Source organism: Excalfactoria chinensis, chromosome 22 (assembly GCF_039878825.1).
Source record: "Excalfactoria chinensis isolate bCotChi1 chromosome 22, bCotChi1.hap2, whole genome shotgun sequence".
Taxonomy (NCBI): domain Eukaryota; kingdom Metazoa; phylum Chordata; class Aves; order Galliformes; family Phasianidae; genus Excalfactoria; species Excalfactoria chinensis.
Window position 1 is genome coordinate 2,138,167 of NC_092846.1, and position 19,559 is coordinate 2,157,725.

At 55.6% G+C, this 19,559-nt stretch overlaps 2 protein-coding genes across 2 annotated transcripts; both read right to left on the bottom strand.

Annotated features, from left to right (window-relative positions):
• Nucleotides 1-4,323: 4,323 nt before the first annotated feature.
• Nucleotides 4,324-5,903, bottom strand: LOC140261805 (peptide methionine sulfoxide reductase MsrA-like). The gene is made up of 6 exons (XM_072355633.1): nucleotides 5,831-5,903; nucleotides 5,661-5,729; nucleotides 5,445-5,564; nucleotides 5,144-5,248; nucleotides 4,656-4,762; nucleotides 4,324-4,482 (listed from the first exon to the last, which is right to left on the bottom strand). Exons 1-6 carry the CDS (start codon nucleotides 5,901-5,903, stop codon nucleotides 4,324-4,326), a joined length of 633 nt encoding a protein of 210 aa, XP_072211734.1.
• Nucleotides 5,904-7,550: 1,647 nt separating this feature from the next.
• YTHDF2 (YTH N6-methyladenosine RNA binding protein F2) lies at nucleotides 7,551-19,117 on the bottom strand. The gene is made up of 5 exons (XM_072355362.1): nucleotides 18,850-19,117; nucleotides 18,615-18,639; nucleotides 18,257-18,336; nucleotides 13,379-14,965; nucleotides 7,551-8,658 (listed from the first exon to the last, which is right to left on the bottom strand). Exons 1-5 carry the CDS (start codon nucleotides 18,874-18,876, stop codon nucleotides 8,635-8,637), a joined length of 1,743 nt encoding a protein of 580 aa, XP_072211463.1. The 5' UTR covers nucleotides 18,877-19,117; the 3' UTR covers nucleotides 7,551-8,634.
• Nucleotides 19,118-19,559: the final 442 nt, after the last annotated feature.

Here is a 19,559-nt window from a genome sequence, read left to right on the forward strand (position 1 = left end):
TAACCCCAAAAAGGGGCAAAAAAAAAAGAAAATATAGAAAATATCAAGAGTTGGAAGCTCAGAGCGTGGGAGGGAGAAGGGTTAAAAGCCCCCCCCGGTGTGGGCCCAAAGCAGAGCTGGGGGGCACCCATGGATGTGTGTGTGTGTGTGTGTGTGTGTGTGTGTCCATCCCTCCCCCCCCCCCCATCCCGGCACCTTTCCCCCTTGTTCCCATTCCCAGCCCAGACATCTCATTAATCCCATACCATTCCAGCCCTGCAGCTGTCCAGCACTGCGGGTATTTCATATGGGATGCCCACAACCCCACAAGCCCATCCATCACCTTCTGCTCTTCTTCTCTGATGGGGATGATTCCTCCCTAAGGAAGCCCATGCAGGTGGCAGGAGGCAGAGAGGGGTGGAAATGGAGCGATATGGGGGGTGAGACCCCAGTGTTCCCAAACTCAGGGGATTTTGGGGGAATTTCTCAAGTTCTGGAAGCCAGAAAGGCCTGGAAGTGCTGGATCCACCAGGGGAGGTGATTTGGATGGGAGAAGGGAGGGCCAGAGACATGGCAAGCACCCAAGTGAGCTACAAAGGGAAGAGCAGCTCTTCCCCAGTGGTCATCTGGATCCACTTTGGGGACAAGGACAGGGCATAAATCCCATCTCCCCGTGGTCTTGGGAAGGCCTTTGTAACCAGCCCTAATTCATGAGTAGGGGCTGGAGGGGACACAACCAGCAGCACACAAAGCAACCACATCCATCCATCCCTTCATCCATCCCTTCATCCATCCCTTCATCCATCCATCATCCATCCATCCATCCATCCCTTCATCCATCCCATCCATCCATCCGTCTGTCCATCCGTCCATCCATCCATCCATCCATCCCTCCATCCCTCCATCCATCATCCATCCATCCATCCATCCATCCATCCATCCCTTCATCCTTCCATCCATCCATCCATCCCTCCATCCATCCCTCCATCCATCCCCATCCATCATCCATCCATCCATCCATCCATCCATCCATCCCTCCATCCATCATCCATCCATCCATCCATCATCCATCCATCCATCCATCCATCCATCATCCATCCATCCATCCATCCATCCATCATCCATCCATCCATCCATCCATCCATCCCTCCATCCATCATCCATCCATCCATCCCTCCATCCATCATCCATCCATCCATCCATCATCCATCCATCCATCCATCCCCATCCATCCCTCCATCCCTCCATCCCTCCATCCATCCTCCCATCCATCCCTCCATCCATCCATCCATCCATCCATCCATCCATTGAGTTTTGGGGATGCTTTGAACACATCTGAGCTCCCGTCCCTCACCCTGAGCTGTTGCAACCAGAAGGAGAAGCTCAGACGGATGCTAAAGGGGAAAAAAGGATTTTCCCTTCTTAACCTCTGCAATCTCCATCCCACCTTGTCCCCAGGGCTGGACCCAACCCGGTGCCACACCAGTAAGGTTTGGTAACCTCATTGCTCCCTGCAGCTCTGGGCTCCCAATGCCCCAATTCCTGAGTGTTCCCATTGGGGTTGGGCTGTAGGGTGAGCTCACCAGCACCTTAAAATGGGCAGCGAGTCCCTCAACCCCATCACTGGGGGATGTTCCTTGGGACAATGGTGCCTAAAACTGGGGGCTGTCCTCCCCAAGGGAATCCTGAGCTGGAGCACACAGCACTGAGCCATCATTAGGGTTCAGAGTGAACGCGGGGATGCATCACCTTTATGGGCAGGCAGAGGAGCGCAGGCTCTCCTGGAGGGGCTGCATAACACAGCTTTGTCCTTCCAACCCCCCCACGTAGCACCAGGCTGGGGGCAGGGGGGGGTGGTTCTCTGGGGGGTTCTCACAGCCCTGTAGGGCCTCAGCAGCCGTTCCCAGCACCGGGATTCCCCACAGCTGCTTCCTGCCTCCCTATCTCACGGGCACATCTGGGGGAGCTGGGAGCAGCCACCCCCCCCCCCCAGCTGCTTCCTGCACTGTTTCCCCCCCCCCAAAGGCCTGGCCACTGTTCTCACGGCAGCCCCCAAGGCCAACCGGAGCCCCCCAGGGTCCCACTTCCCCTCCCAGATGCCCACCCTGGGCCTGACCCCACTGCAGCCTTCCCACCTTCCATCTGCATCCCATGCTGTGTATTATTGCCCCCCCATCCTGCACCCTTTAGGAGCCCCCCCGTGCCACATGGGTGGAGTTGGACTCAATGGAGCCCAGCATGTTCTGTGCCACCCAACCCGCCTTGATGCAGCCCTACATGGGGGTCCTACAGTAGGGAAAAGCAGAATCCCCCCCCCCCAACCTGCATCCCATGGATCTCTCTTCCTTCTTCTCTTGCCCCATTGCAATAGTGAGGGGGGTGGGGGGGGTGCAGGTGCACCCAGCAGGGTCTGCAGGTGTGGGGTGAGGACATGGGTGACTCACAGGCCTCGCTGCCACCCTCCTCCCACGATATCCTCCCTGGGAGGTGCAGGGTTGGGGGGGGGGGCACCGCCTGCCCCATAACCCCCCCCCCCCCATCCCCACACATGTGGGGCTCTGCAGCTCTGAGTGGGGAAACTGAGGCAGAGGGATGGGCATGACAAGGGGGTGGGCAGCTCCGGGGGGCTCTGCTTGTACCCCCCACATCCCCACCATGCTCAGCTCCTACCTGTGATCCCACACAGCCCCAGGATGTGGCTTTGCCTTCTTCCACCCACAGACACCCTTAAAACACCCTTAAAACACCCTCCCCCCCCCCCCCAACCCTTTGGCCCACCCTAAAATCACCCCAACCCCAACACAGCTGAGGGAGGGGAGGCACCAAACAAACCCCACCTCCAAGCTCACCCCTCCATCAGCCTCAAATCCACCCCAAAAAGGGCCGACCCCCCCCCCAAAAAGCCTCGTCCCATGGAAAAAAAGACGGGGCAAAGGCTCTGCGTTATCGCGGCCCCATCGGCCCTAATGAGGCAGCTTTATTTATAGCAGAGGTGAAAGGCAGCTCGCCCGGCTCGGAGCATTTTCCACTCGCATCTGCATTTGTACAATTTGGGTTTCCTGTCGTGTGGTTTTTTCGGCTCTTTTCGAACCTTGAATTGTTATTTCGTTCTCTCGGCAGTGAAAACCCATCGCATCCCCTACTCGGTATAAATAACGTCGTGGCCCCTCCCCAAACTTCGCTCATCCGGCCCCAATTCCCCCTCCCCACAACTCCTCCTCCCTCCACCCCACAACCCCCGGTGGGGAAACTGAGGCGGGGATGGGGAATACAACGTGGGTGCGACGAGCAGCAAAGTGTGGGCTGTGAGATGGGGGGTGATGGGGGCTGAGGGTGCAGGGCTGGGGGGGCACATTGGGTTTGTCCCCCCTCCCCGCTTCCTCTGACGCAGAGTTTCCATCCGGCCCAGCAGGTGCCAGGTGAGGGGCAGCGGGGTGGGAGCTGAGCCCCTTTGGTCCCCCCCCCATCCCCGTGACTGCTGCAGCTGGGGACAAAGATCCTCATATCTGAGTGCCCAGCGCCATCCATCACCCCAACCCCCCCCACCATATGGGGGCACATATAGGCTGCAGGTCCCCCATCCATCTCCTGTCCCCATCTTCATCCCCATCTCCGTCCCCATCCCTACCCTTGTCCCCATCCCCATCCCTGTCCCCCCCCCATCACACACCCGCAGTGCCGCAGCTGCAGCCCAGGTGCCGGGGCCGGATGCCGACCTGCCCTCGCTTTCTCTCCTCTTTTACTTTGTTTTCTTCTTCATTCTCCACTGACCCGGGAACTTCACTTTCTAAACAAAAGGTGGTATCGCCTCCCTCCCCCCCCTCCAACCTCCTCCCCTATTTTGGGGACACATTGAGCAGCTGCCCCATGTTGGACTCATTGTCAGCCCAGCGTGGGGACAGCGCCGTGTCGACCCCCCCCAGCTCAAGACACCACCGTCCTTTCTCATCCCCACCGGCTCCTGGTGTTGGGGACACGCGTGTCACCCCCCCCACAGCCCCACGCCCCCCTATGCGGGAGGACGGCGGCGACAACGGAGATGGGACCCCCGCGACCCAAAGCCGCTCCGAGCCCCGCGCGGGTGCTGCCCTCTGGTGGTGAACATCGGAACTGCAGCCACAAGGACCCCGACCCACGGCCACGGGACCCCCAGATTCAGCCCTAAGGACTCCCCCCTCCTCACGTCCCACCCCGAGCTCCCCACACACGGACCCCCCCCAGCACTGTCTCCTCGCACACACGGGACAGCAAAGGACCTGCTGATGAAGGGGGTGCAGCTTTAATCTCCCAGCAAGGAGTGTGGGTGGCACCGTGGGGACACGGTGCTGGGGATGCAAAGTGAATTCAGGGTGCAATGGGGCAGGGCACCCCGGTGCCTTTCAGGCCGCAGTACCCCCCGGGCACTTTGTGCAGGTACTGCTGGTGGTGATCCTCGGCATAGTAGAAGTCACCCGCCGGCTCGATGGTGGTGGTGATGCCCCCTCGGTGCTGCTGGCTCAGCTCCTGCCACAGCCCCACGGTGGGGACACCAGGACAGACCCCCCCCCCAACAATCCCACTGCCCCATAGCGTGGCTTTGTCCCACACCTGAGACAGGGGATGGCAGCCTGTGTCCCCAGAGAAGGGTCCCAATGTCCCCAAGAGAGGTCGAGGGGGGGTCCCCACATCCCACCTACCTGCTGGTAAGCATCCCTGCTGCGCAGAGCGGCTGCCTGCTGCTGGGGGCTCAGCGTGAGGATGACAGAGCGGTACTGGGTGCCCACGTCCTCCTGCTGCTGCATCCCTGGGGGGCAGCACCGGGGGGGGGTTATGGGGCATCAAAGACCCTGACAGGCACTGCAAGGCCTCAGTGCTGATGGAGGTGGGGAAAGCGAGGCACGGGGAAGGGAGAGGCTGCTAAATGGGATGATGTGAGCCCCACACGGTGAGCACTGAGGGATGGGGATGCAATGGAGCGCAGACGGGGCTGGTGTGGTGTTTGGGGTTGAACTTGCCTGGCCAGGGCTTTAGAGACACCACTAGGGCTGAAGTCCCATCCTCATCACCACCACACCCCATCCCACCCCACCCCATCCCATCCCATCCCATCCCATCCTATTCCCTCCCATCCCATCCCAACACACCTCATTCCCATTTCCCTCCCATCCCATCCTCTCCCCATTACCCTGTGTGGGGTCGTGGTTCTCCCAGAAGGCCTTCAGCAGTTCCTCATAGCTGATCTTGTGGGGGTCAAACACCACCCGCACCACCTCGGCGTGCCCCGTCTGCCCTGCAGGGACACTCTGGTCCCCCCCGCCCCACTGCCACCCCCAAATGGGGACAGAGGGGACAGGGGGACACAACCTCCCCCCCCCCCCAGAGCACCCCTGCCCACCCAAACCCCACACCCGAATCACAGGGGCACACCCAAGGTAAGTGACAGCCACAATGGGGACATCATGGGGACAGAACCCCCCCCCCGGTACCTGAGCGCACTTCCTCATAGGTGGGATTGGGGGTGAAGCCCCCCGCGTAGCCCACCTGGGTGGAGAAGACCCCCGGCATCTCCCAGAAGAGCCGCTCCGCTCCCCAGAAGCAGCCCATGCCTATGGGGAGGGGGGGGAGGAAGGCAGTGGGGTGACCCCATAGAGGGCACAGTGGGGGGGGGGGGTCTCAGATATGGGGCTGGGGGCAGCACTTACCAAAAATCGCTGTGTGCATCTGAGGGGGGAATGGAGGCTGTGTGGGGTTCCCGGTGACGGCGTGGGTGGCTGCATGGGGATGGGGGTCAGGGATCCCCCAAGGGGGGTCACAGTCCCTCTCATTGGGATTTGGGATCTGGGACCCCCCCCCCATGGAACCCTCTGGGTACCCTCCACCTGCAGTTGCCTTGCTCTGCCTGGCAGAGCCTCACTGGGGCTGGGGAGCGCCTGGGGACCCGGCATGGCTCCCCATAGAGCTGAGCAGTGCCACTGCTGTGACTTTGGACTGGGCTGAGCCCTGGCACTGGGAGCACTGGGAGCACTGGGAGGGAGCGGGGGCACTGCGGGCACTGCGGGCAGAGCCAGGAGCTGTGAGCACATGGGGCCACAAAAAGGGCCGGTGTGTGACATGGGGACGGAGCTGGGCACAGCACACACGTCCTGTGCGGATGGGGCTGCCGTGGCCTCCTTCCCTATGGGAACAATGGGGTTTTCATACCTGGTTCAGGGGCACAACCCCTACAGACAGCTGAGATCCCGCTGTGTGGGGCAGTGGACCCAAACCGGGCCCTTTGTCAACCATTAATGAGCCCAAAGGTTCATTGACGCAGGACAGGCCACAGTCCTTCTCCCCCCCCCCCCCAACATGGGGGTAGAAGGGCCAGGAGTCCTGCTGTGACCCCCACCCACATGTGTCCTATATTCCCCATGTTCCTCTTCCTGTAGGTCTATCCCCACAAACCCCTCATCCCAGTGGGTCTCCTATTCCCCATGGGGCTTCATCCCTGTGTGTCCCTATCCCTTATGGGTCACATCCCTATGATCCCCCAGCCCCATGTTTCCCCACCTCTGGGAACCCCCCCCCCCCCCCCCCCCATGTCCCTGGAGGTCTCTGTCCCCACAGACCCCTCACCCTGGGCTGGGGGCTGCTGGGAGATGCTAAAAGCATGGCCAGAAGGAGCAGCCCTATGGCACCCCATGGGAAGGGGATGCAGCCAGGGCTGATGGAGACCCCTGGTCCCCAAGGTGGGGGGGACAGAGAGGACCCCAAAGATCAGCACAGGGCTCTGCAGCCCCAAAGCAGGTGGGAGAGACTCACAGAGCATTGCACAACCATGCAGAGTGGTAAAAAACCATGCGCAATCCCATACAGCCACACACCGCCTTGCACAGCAATGCATGGCAATGCACAACCACACAGAGCAGTGCAGAGTGGTACACAACCATGTACAGCAATGCACAACCCCATAGAGCAGAGCCTAACCCTGCATTGCAATGCATAGCCATGCAAAGCAACACACAACCCTGCACTGCAATGCACAGCTATGCAAAGCAACACTCAACCCTGCATTGCAATGCACAGCCATACAAAGCAACACTCAACTCTGCATTGCAATGCACAGCCATACAAAGCAATACTCAACCCTGCATTGCAATGCACAGCCATGCAAAGCAACACTCAGCCCTGCACTGCAATGCACAGCTATGCAAAGCAACACTCAACTCTGCATTGCAATGCACAGCCATACAAAGCAACACTCAACCCTGGATTGCAATGCACAGCCACACAAAGCAATACTCAACCCTGCATTGCAATGCACAGCCATACAAAGCAATACTCAACCCTGGATTGCAACGCACAGCTATGCAAAGCAACGCTGAGGGCTGAGGTTTGGAAGCAGGGCAACAATGCTGAGCACTCCCCCTTTGCTTCCCTCCAAAGACAAACCATGCACGGATGCTGTAATAGCAGTGGAAACAAGCACAGCTTTCCTTCATCCAACCCCCAAACCAGGGACGGATGGCACCCATGGGTGCTGCACCTCACCCCCATCTCACCACCCCGGTGAGGGGCCAACAGGGAGGTGACAAGGGAGCAGCAAAGCACAGTGATGCTCAACAGGATCTCACGTTTATTACTGAGAAGTGATTAATGGTGAAAAGAAAGGCAACGCCCAATTCCTCGTTGGCTTCCCAAGAACTGAAGGAACAACGTTCACTACACATCTTACAACAGATTTGTTTTTGTCCAAAATAATAATAATTAAAAAAAAAACCAAAAACCTTTTTTTTTTTCCCCCCTCTTTTTCCTGTAAACAAAAAACAGGAGGTTTGCTTTCCATTTGCTTTCCATTCTCACCTTTTTCCAAATCCAATGAACACAAAATCTCAGCCGCGAGCCTCGCGATGCAGCCCGGATCAGAGCATTCCTCTGGGCTCTGAATAACCAAAGGGGAACAAAGCAGCCCTAACAGAACCTCTCTCTGCTCACTGTTATGCCCCCAAACCCCCCCCACATGGGGATGCTCCTCTCCCATGCTGGGGGGTGGGATAACAAAACCCCTCTGCTTTGCACTGCGGGTGTTTCAACTGGGTTGTTCCAAGTGCAAGTATCAAAAGCAGGAAGGGGGGGAGGCATAGAGTGAGGGGGGTTTTAAAAATGAGAAGGGTGTGGGGGGGAAACGAAGGCAAAAATGCCACTTACGGGCCTTAAAATCCAAAGAAAAACCCCACTTAGTAAAAAAATAAAGACAAAACCCAAAGCGTGAGCTCTGAAATCCCAACCAAAGCCAAAAGGAAAGGGAACGGTTCGTAGCTATGCTCTATCACCTAGAAGGGCCTTTTTTTTTCCTTCCTGTATTTTTTCCTTTCCCCCCCCCCTCTTTAAATCCTATGTCTTGTCAGATTCCAATGCTTTGCTCTTTTCTCCCCCCCCCCCACCAACTTGAGTTTATCCGAGTCCTTTATTTTCTTGGTTCCTTTTGAAGTCACTGAAATTAAGAAAAATAAACCCAAACCAAAACCCCCCAACCAAGTCCTAATTCTCTCTGGGATGTATGTATATATATATATATATATATATACACACACACACATATATATGTGTACATATATACATGTTTTTTTTGCTCTTGCTTTCCTCTCTCCGAAGGATGGGCGCGATGCTGCAGTCTCTGGGGGAGGGACGGCCCTTCTATTTGACACGGCCCTGGCGTTCCTGTAGGGGGAAAAAAAGAGACAAGGGCATCAGTCGGTGTCCCCAGTGTGAGCAGTGGGCTCACCCATGGGGTGGGTTCTGCAGGGTGGGTGGGGGTCACCCCATTCCTTCCAGGTATGTGGGATGCAAACATCTGCTTGAATCCTCTTCCTCTCAGTGACTTCAGGTTAAGTGCCAATAGGATGGCAGCAGGGGGACAGCACAGAGGGCACCCAGTGAGGCAGAAGCAATAGGGCTCGGAGGCACGGAGCTCTGCAGGGAAGCAGGAGCAGCCAGGAGCACTCTGCACTGTCCTGCTGTCCCTGGGGGCTGTGGTGGTGTCAGGGCCCTGTTCTGCTAACAGTGAGTGTGGAAGGCTGATGGCAGATCATATTACCCAACCCCATCAGCAACAACAGGCTCTGCAGCTCAGGATGACGACAGGTGGATGTTTGTGTGCTCCCACCTTCAACACGCTACATCTGACTATATTAGGAAGAACTTCTTTACAGAAAGGGTGGTTAGGTACTGGAATGGGCTCCCCAGGGAGGTGGTTGAATCGCCATCCCTGGATGTGTTTAAGAGCCGTTTGGATGTGGTACTCAGGGATATGATTTAGCAGAGGTTGGTTTTTTTTTGGTTTTTTTTTTTTTTTTTTTTTTTTTTTTTTCTTAGAGATGGGGTACTGGTTAGGCTGCGGTTGGACTTGATGATCTTCAAGGTCTTTTCCAACCTGGATAATTCTATGATTCTATGACTACAACAGAAGGCCGTCAGAGGGCAGAAGAATGCAGCCCGTGGCTCCCAGCTTCACTAGGACCAGCCCCCTTCCCAGCACAACCTGCCTGCTATCGCTACACAAGGCCTGTATGATCCCAGCAGTGAAGGGCTGAGCTCAGCCAACACTGGCACCAACACCTTGCCCAGCAGCACAGCCAGCACACAGCTCTGCTTCCCCAATCCTCATCCACAATGGATGCAATCCCAACGCAGCACAGTAACACAGCAAAGGATTTCCATGTGCCTGTTCCCAAGATTTGGCTTCAGAGCCGCCCTGGGCATATATCATAGCAATCCATTGCCTCAGAGTTGCCCTGCAGAGCTTTCCCTTCCCAACAGGCTCAGCCTGAGGCACAGCCAACAGACTGTGCATCACTTTTATAATGCTCCACAAACAGCCTCCAGCCCTGATTTACAAACCAAACACAAAGTTTTCCTCCTGACAGCATGAGAACGCCATCAGAGCTACAGAGAGAAGTTCCACCCTGGCCTGCCTCACCTATGAAAGAGGATAAAAATCAGATGTATTGCTCTGGTTGCAGCCAGAAAGCTTCATCCTCCCTCTTGCCAGCAACACTGATTGCAAAGGATGAGCCTCTTCTTGCTTAACCATCACTTGGCATTGCACAAACAAAGCACCCAGTTCCCAGAAAGGTGATCATCCTCCTGCAGAATGCTTTGGCTCTTTGGAAAAGGCAGAAGCCCACCTGCATGTTTCAAGGCAGAATAAATGCATTAAGCACACAAGTGCATTGCTAAGGGCTGTTTTATTTGTTAAAGACCTTCACTTGAAGTCACTGCTCTGTTCACAACGAATGCAATCAATGCTTTGGTAGGAAAGAGTGGCTCAGGGCATCCTGCAACTCAGAGCTGCAATCCTGAGGCCAAAAGGAAGATAATCTGAAGCTGAAGTAATGAACTGCTGGAATAAGCAGCACGGTTTGTGTGCCCTTTGTTACTGAGCTGTGACAAACAGGCACAGACAGAGAGATTTAGGAGGCCTGCAACTGAACTGGAAGAAACAAGGTGTGTTACCCTCCGCTTGGAAATGCTGAGGGTAAGGTAAAAGCAAATGTGAGCACAGTGTCAGCCAGGACAGCTAACAGAAGGGGACAGCAGCGCCAGTCTGGGCTACAGAACAAATGAAGAAGAAAAAAGAGCTCTGCAGAACACATCAGAAAGCATTCCCTCTTTACAGGGGCTGCAGATAGTTTCCAGCAGGCTCACACAACACCACTTTGCTTGGAGGGGCAGCAATACTCCTTCCATCTCTGCTGTCTGACCTCAGCAAGGAAACTGACCCACATGGCTCCTACTGAGCTGCAGCCCTGGGATGGGACAGCACTGCACTCATGCATCATCCTTCCCAGCTCCCTCCTAGGGAGGCAATGAGAGAAAGAATGAGATCGATGCCCTCCAGAGCTTATGGAGAATGCTTCCAGAAGAGGCAAGCTGCTGCCCTGCACATGCAAGCAGCACGTCCCATTGCTATCCAGGACCTTTACACTGCAGTGTTCCTAGAAACACACAGGTTTACCAAGGGCTGTTTGGCTCACAAGGATAAAGCAGTCCTCCCAAGGATGGCACCGGTGCCATGTTCTACCCACAGCAACTTCCAGCAGCCCCAAGTTCCTTCAGCTGGGATCAAACCAGCGATCAGCTCCATCAGGTTGAGCAAAAACAGCCAAACCTCTTAGAAAACCGCATTTAGTAGAGCAAGGCACTGGGAAGAACTGGAGATCAGCCTCTGTGGGCGCAGGCAGAGGAGACAACAGGACGGCGGTGTTTTCAGCACTGAGCCATTTAACCTCCCTCTGCTGGCAAGAGAGAAGAGCACCAAGACTAAGCGAGATGTTTCTCATGTGATTTCTTGGAACTATTTCTGGGCATTCTAAAGAAGTGACTCGCACAGTGAGAAGCACAAAAGAACATTCAGGAGTTCCCAGACTTTCACAAGAGCTCATCCATCTGCCTGGGCAGCAACCAGGAACCAAACTGCAAAGCAGACACAAGTTCCAAACAAGCCAAACCCTGCGACGTTTCAGCTACAAGGGACAGGAATGCAGGACACGAATGCATCGCCGCCATCCCAAGACTGCAGCATTCACCCGGCTGCTTCTCAATGAAGCCACCAAACAGCAGTGAGAGACTCCAGCCATCCCCAAGGCCACGTCAGAGAGCCACCAAAGAGGTCAAACTGCAGCAGAAAGAAAGCCCAACTCATTTCCTCCCCGGCGGATGTGACAGGGCAGGGGCCCTCTGTAAGTACCACTGAGTCAACAGCAAAGCTGGCGCTTGCTTTGTCTATCGACAAGAATCCCTCCTTGCCTGTGAATTCCAGAGATGCATGACTAAGTTTCCTTTGAGAGAATGAATGCTTTCCTACTCAAAACTCCTGCTCTGCGGTGTCCAGTGCTGCATAGAAAGGAGGTATGGGCACGCTGTGCCTGCTGCTGACCCTCAGCACATCACACAGAGGCTGAGCATCGCTGGGAAGGAGCCTTCAAAACACAACAGGAAGGATGAGTAAAGGTGTTCTGCACTTAAAGAGAACTGCTGCGTTGCTTGTTTTCCTATCTTACCCATTTCCAGGCCACTTGCTCTCCAGCACGATCACCCATCTGCCTCATTCCTTCCCCCTTCTGTCACTCTTCCTTCTTCTCTCCCATTTCCATTCACCATCTTCACTGTATTCATCCCCCTCTCCCTCCACTGTTTCTCCCCTTGCTGGAATCTGCCCCTTTCTCACCCCCCCAGCCCCGCTGTCAGATACACAGCACAAGTCCCACTTCCTACAGAGCACGTTTCTGATTGCATTCAAAACCTCAGCTGATAAAGGAGAAATCACCACTTCAGGACAGGCTGGAAAGCACGTGAAACAGCGTGAGGTCACACAGAGATCAAGTCTGCATTTAAAACAGAAAGAGAACGTTCCCTCTGCACACTTTGCAATGGATTCTTCCCCTCCAGATTTCCTTCACACACCATAGATACTTGAGTATCAGCTGCAACACACGAGTGCCTTTGGTGGCACTGCTGTGCACACAACGTCCCATGTAAACTACATTAGAAAGGTAAGAATTGAGCTGTTGAGGTGAGCAGTTGCAGCTCCCGACTCCATCCCTCAACCTCTGCGTTCCCCATTGCTCAAACTAAGGAGGTGATGAGGAAAGTTGGCCAGCTCCCAGAAAGCCGTGCTAACATTGACTTGTAATTACTGTTATGACCACAATAAAACAGCAGAGGGGGTCAGATGAAGGTAGTTTGAATGGTCACCGAGTTGGGGCACAATTTGCAGCCCTCCAGTGAACAAACAGAAGGTGTCAGCGGGCTCTGATGTGAGCCGGCCCAGCTCAGGGCATGGCTACAAGCAACTCACTGCCAGGAGGTACAGAATGACCTGCTCTGCATCCAGAGGGGAGCACAAGCAGTCACAGACTTCAATTGCTGCAAGGGAGATTGAGGTTGGGCATTAGACAAAGCCTTCTAACAGGAAGGATAATTAAGCACAGGGCTAGATTGCTCGGGGAGGGACAGAAACTGCTGTGCCTGAAGGTTTTACAAGCAGTGGGAAACATCTGTCACACTGATCCTGCTCGAGGTAGGGGGTGGATCAGACAGCTTGTCAGAGCCCAGCTCTGTTTCTCAGCCATTGCCCAGAGCCCCCACCGATCTCTTACTTCAAGTCACACTGAACCAGGGGCTGACCACAGCATAGAAGTGAATACAGCACACTGAGAAGCCTGGGATTTACAGCAACCCAAGGGCTGCTGAGCACAAGCTGGTATGGGCTCTGCCTGCCAGGATGGCACCCAGCTTTGGCAGCACCCACGTGCACCCCAAAAGTGGCTCCTGTTTGTGTAGCAGGTTCCCCCCAGCAGCACACAGCCAACCCCAAGCCCACCCACCAGCCCACGCCTTCAGGCCATGGGACCACCACACACACACACACACACGTTACCTTTTTAACAGTTTCCTCCTCTTCCTGGCGTTTCTCATAGTGTGAGAAGTCATCAAAGATGGAGGTGGTGTGCTTGTAGGTGGCAATGATTTTCAACACCTGCTTAGCCTTTTCCAGAGGCACCTCCTGAGTGTCCCTGGAGTTGGTCACTGGTTTGTTCTCGTTGTTCTCTAGGCGGATGTGCCGCAGTTGGCTGTTGGGAACGTCCTTGACAAAAATCCACCTGACATCAAAACGTCCCTTCCACTTGTCCTGGGACCACACACCCGCACACGTGTTATAGTCCACAGCAGATTTCATTTCTGCTACTCCACAGAAGTGACCGCTACCGTTGACACTGAACAGTAAGTAAACGGGGCCCTTCCCATTCATGGAGCGGTAGGCAGCATCCAGTCTCTTGTTACCGTGCTCTGTACTGCACCAGATGTTGTATTTAATGGAACGGTGGATATCGTCCTCAGAGTAACTCTTAATGATGAAAACCCGGCCGTGCTTTGGGTTCCAGTCAAAATCCTTGGGGTTGTAGTTGTTGATGGACCTCAACTTCTCCAGCACCGGGTGAGGTTCCGAAGGAGCCGTCCCAGCGCTGGGCTGCGCTGCTCCCACCCCGCTGCCCTCCGTGCCGTTCTGGCCGAAGCCGCTGCCGCGGTTGCGGGGCGCAACCCAACGTGTGGGCTGAGCTGCTGGCTGCGGGACGGGCAGCGGGGTGGGCTGTGGTGCCGGTGGGGGCAGAGGTTGGGACTGCTGCCCGCTGGGAGCCTGGGCCACGGGCGGGCTGCTGGTCATCTGCTGAGCCATGGGCTGGGGGGAGGCCTGGGGGGGCTGCTGGGCCATGTTCTGCACTAAGGTCTGCGAGGGGGCTTTCGCCACCGGCCCTTTGTTATCCCAAGTTCCTATATCCATGTTGTGTTTGATTGGAGGCGGGGGAAGACTGGAACCTGCGATGCCGTTCTTGGTCTTCAGTTTGGGCTGCTGCTTAGCTGGCTTGCTAGCAATGTCAGCCCAGGACGTCGGCTTTGGGGGAGCGATGGTGGCTGGAGGCAAGCTGTTAGAAGCCACGATGTTGCTGGTAATGGATCCGCTCCCGACAGCCGAACCGACAACCTTGGGGACGTTGCTGGCCACGTCCGTGCTGCCCAGCTTCAGGGCTGCCATCCCTTGGTCTATGGTGTTCATCCCCGGAGCCTTGTTGAGAGTCTCACTGGCAAAAGCGGACTGTCCATCGATCATGGCCCCCCCCAGAGAACTGGGGGCATAGGCGTAGTTGCTGCTGTAGCCAGAGCTTTGAGTGGATTGTCCCTGAGAACTGTTATTTCCCCAAGCTGAAAAGTCAATCCCGCTTGGAAAGAAGTTAAAGCCGTGCTGCCCGAGGAACGGAGTGCTGCCAAGGGCCCCTGGCTGCCCAAACATGGCATCTGGGAGGAAGTGAGGCTCCCCATTGCTCAGCTGTCCGTAAGAGGTTAGGTAGGGCATGGGGGGATCACCCCCTGTGGACCAGGCAGCCTCACCCAGCGAGTAGGAGAATCCAATGGAGGGACTGTAGTAGTTTGGTAAGTAGGAATCGGACATTGCAGTGTATGCATTGTTCTGCAAAAGAAAAACAAGCACTGAACAGCGAGGATGAGGAGAACAAGTGGGAAGGGACCAGGACTAAGGGTCACCTTTGGCTTCCTGTGCCCCAGCCTCCCCACCCTGGGGCTGAGCCCACAAACAGTCCAGGTCCCCAAGCACCTCTGCTGCCAGGGGTGCTCCCAAAGCTGCTTCATTGCCCCCAGTATTAAGCACGAAGACTCAGCATGCTCCTCACACTACGATCAGAGCATAGTGTCCCAGTGCACGATACAGTCTGCACGCCGGGCTGCACAGGAGCTCCTGCTCAGCTCTGGGAACAGCACCTTACCTCACATATGAATATCATCTTCTGCTTTTCCTCTCTCTATATAAGAAGGCTTTTCTCACCTGGTTAACACACGTCTCAGAGCTTATTTTGCTGTGTGTTTGATGAGAGGTTTGGAGGAAGGAGGTGGGGAAGGGCAAAGGTCCAGTGGTACCGCACTGCCAAAATCACAACCATCCCTCACCGCTCCTAGCACAAGCCTCTTCCTTACACACCCTACCCAAGAAAACAGCTTTATCCTGACAACCTACAATCTGAGAGCTCCAAATACCCAAGAACTTGCAAACAAAGCAGGATTTAATGCCTCATCCTCAGAATACCAGCTGCTCTCCTGTGCTGCGAGCACACACTCAAAAACACCTGGAAGCAGGGAGCAGTCAGGGAGCCCTTTGTAGCACAGGGACCTCTGCAGCACAGCAAAGCAGGCTTTGGAGCAGAAGAAAGCTGCTCCGTGCTTTGGTCTCCCTTTTAACATCCAAATAGCCTTCAGGTTACAAAAACAAATGTTTCATTTCACAATTAGGAAACTCTCAGACATGACTAAGGTTCACTTACATGAAAAACATCTGTCATTCAGTATTCAAACCAACGTCCCCCCAGGGAGCCGTTCAAGCCACGCTAATGGCCATTATCATCCAGTAACGTGAACCTGTGTGCAGACAGCCTTGTGCTACACAGCAGCTTACATGCCAACCCAATGCAGATGAGATGAAAAGTCAGCTTGGGTTCCCATTGAAGAGCCCGGCTTGCAGCAGGCTCTGCTCCATTTTTTGTTGAATCATGTTTTCGTGAGCCAAGCACAGCTCCCAGAGGACTTCACGCCATGCTGAAGTCTATGGAGGCTCTCAAGATGGCTCTGGCCTCCTCCAGAAATAGCAGTTTTGCCTCTCCACCTTCCACTGAGTTAAACAAAAGCAACAGGTTCGGGGCTGGGACAACCCTCAGCCCTTCCACAAAACCAGCAGGAATTACACTAACACTGTTTAGTTCATTGCATGAAACACTGGGAAACTTCCTGCACTGCTCCATGGTGTGGGTGCATGAAGTTCAGAGTTACTGCAGCTTTTGTTTTCCCAGAGAAGATGGCACAAAAGCTCATTAATCAAACAATTAACTCTTACTCAGGGCGCAGTTTTAGTTTCCATTTCTGCTTTGCTATCAAGCACACCTGGCTCTGCCACACTGCACTCGCACAAAGACACTGATTGGGATGCAAATAAACCTTTTAATTCTCTTCATTAAGACTTCTTGTGCAGTTAATTCCTTGCATTCCTCTGCAGCTGCACCTCAGACAAGGAGGGTTTAAAGCTTTCTGGAGCAGAGGAATCACTGCGGACCTGAGCTTTAAGAACACACAGCAACGTGATTCTACCAGGCTGAGGAGCTAAGAAGAGTCACACCTGAAATAGCAGCTCTCCAGCAAAGAGCCAAGAAACTTTACAAGGCGGTCACCCTGTGTGTGTGTGGAACAGCTCAGATAGCAGCTCTGAAAGCACCTGCACCACTCTGCAACAGTTGGCTATATTCAGAGTCGTAGCTCCCATTGCCAGAAAGGTGCAGCCCGGCTTGTGGGCTCGGCAGCTCCCATCATGATCCAAACCCAACCCCAGCTTTTTGTTTTCTGCTCACCGAGGCACCAAAGGAGAGATGAGAGCAACAGGCAACGCAGTGCAAGGAGAAAAGAGGACACAGTCACCCTTGAGTTCCAAAGTTAACACAGAGGTTTTACTTCACACTCCTGCTGCATTCCCACAGCTCTCCTCTCCATCCTCAGGTGCACTCGGGTCACCTCCTCCTTTTCAAAAGCACCTTTACCACTTTGTGATGTGCACACACAAAAAAGAAACTAAATATTGAGATATGGAGCAAACGCACAAAATGGAGTAAAATATGACAGGGCAAAGGGAGCAGCTCGCTTTATTCAGGGCTGGAGAAAGCAATCCCTCCCCTCTCCCCATGCAACTCTAACTCAGGCTTGTAACTTTTCTTAGGAAGCTAAACACAGCAGAGTTACTTAACAGACAGGTGGAATGCCCAAGCTTGTGCAACAGCTAACAGGTCCTTACAGAGTACGGAGCACAAGCGAGGAAAATACCTGTTGAGTATTTAACTGAGACACAAACCAGCTCTCGTGTTCCAACAAAACATGAATCACGAGCATCTGAAACGATACACTGACTACTGAAAGTGATTAACAAATGCAGAAGGGGGGGGGGGGGGACACAAAACAGCTTATTTTTTGTTTTACCAGTCACAACAGCAAAGGGGAAAGGAGCCAAGAGAATGAACTGCTTCAGCCTTACTGCTGATGTTTATCTGTAATGCTTACTTGTAACGTCTAATCAGCTGAACTCCATCTGTTATGTGTCACTCTCCTACTGCTCATGAGACAGAGCAGTTAACAATGGAGCTAATCTCAAACAACAACAACTGAAAAGTATCTGGAAGCCTGACTTTCAGGGAGCTGCTCACAAACCCTCCAAGCTCAACTTCTAGCTGAAGTCCTAAGGAAGTCCCATCAGCCCTTATGACAGGAGTGCACTGAGGCTTTTGTTTGGGGGGGTGAGAAATGCAGAAAACCCCATGACGTGCATTTGCAGTTTCCTTGGCAGAGACAGAAGAGCACAGACAGCACCTTCCAAATGCCTCCAAAGCACGGCTGCATCTCGTGAAGCAATTGCACAACGCTGCACAGTGCAGCTGCTCTACAAAGAGCCAGGCGCAAGCAAAGAAACAAAGCCAAAGCAACACAACTGAGAGACCAGAAGTAGTAATTTCAAGACAGCTGACAGAACCTCAACCGTAGGAAGTCCCAAAAAAGGAAGACACAAAAAAGTTGCCAACAGCTCCAGCCTTCACCCACAAGTGCAGTTGTTGCTGGGAGAAGCACAGGGACGCAAACAGGAGGTGATGAGGGGAAGGCTGGCAAGCAGCAGAGCGCAATCGGCAGGGAAAGAGCTCCCGCAGCTCAGCTCACTCACCGGCCGGGCCTGAGGGCTCAAGTAGGGCTCGAAGTCGTCATCGTTCAACCCATCCTTCTGATGCACGGACCCGTTTTGCACTGAGGAAGAGATGCGCGGCGTTAGGAAGCGCTCAACAAGCCGGAACACGACCGCCTCCTCCTCCTCCTCCTCCAGGACGGCCCCGGGAACGCGCCGTGCCACCACACGGCGGGGAGAGCGTTCCTCCAACTCTCCCCGTTGAGTAAGTACTCAACTTGGACGGCGTTTTTTAACGTCGCTTTCTCGGTGTTTCCCTACACGCAGCCCCGCGGCAGCACGGGGCCCTCACGGCACAGCACCCCCCGCACCCAGCCGCACCGCCCCGGCCCCGTCTCACCTTTGTTGCCTTGGCCTTTGGGTCTCTGCGGAGGCGGCAGCATGGAAAGAGAAGGGAGAGCGGTGAGTGAGGGGAGGGGCGGCCGCAGCCCGCGGAAAGGCCCCGGGGAGGGGAAGGGAGGCCCGGCCCGCGCTCCGCCGCTAGGCCCCAGCCGCGGCCTCGCCTAGCGGGCCAGGCCCGGAGCCGCCAAGGAAAGGCCGGGGGAGGGGGGGAGGAGGGACGGCGGTGCCCCTACCTGCTCCAGGAGGCTGCTGGCCGACATGGCTCCGCGGCGGAGCGGCTGCTACCGGGGTGTGGCGGGGCGGGGCGGCGGTGACGGCTTTGTCCGGGAGCGGGCGCGGCGCGGCTGCTTGGCGGACTCCGACTCGCCCGCGGCGGCTGCCTGGTTGGGGCGACGCTCTAGCCCGCTCCCCTCTCGCCTCTCCTTCCGGCCCGCGTCTATGGCCCAGGCCCGCCGCCTCGCGCCCACACGCGCTCCCCGGCCGTCACGCGGCACCGCGCGCGCGCCGCGCTCACAGGCACAATGGCGGGGGGGGGGGGGGGGCGGGCGCGGCGCATGCCGGGCGGGAGGAGGAGCGGCACAGCGCCCCCTCGTGGACGGGCGGGGAAGTGCGGGCCGCGAGGCGCTGATAAAGGGCCACGCACAGCGCGGAGATGCGCTTACACCCCTCCCGGCTCCAGCCATTCATCACCCTGGGATTTAAGTTCCCCGAGCTCGGCTTACCCCATCCCTACTCCACCTCCGACCCAACGCCCTCAGCCCTGCTCCTGCAGCAACCCAAAGGGGGCCAATTAAGGCAGTTGATGGGGGGGGGGGGGTCTTGGTGCAGGGTAAGGGGGTGGGAGGCTGCGTGCTGAGCCCTTGCAAACTCAGTGCAGCAACTGCAGCCGCAGTGATGGGATTGCACGCGCGGCACACGCAGACCCCGCAACCCTCCTGCCAGA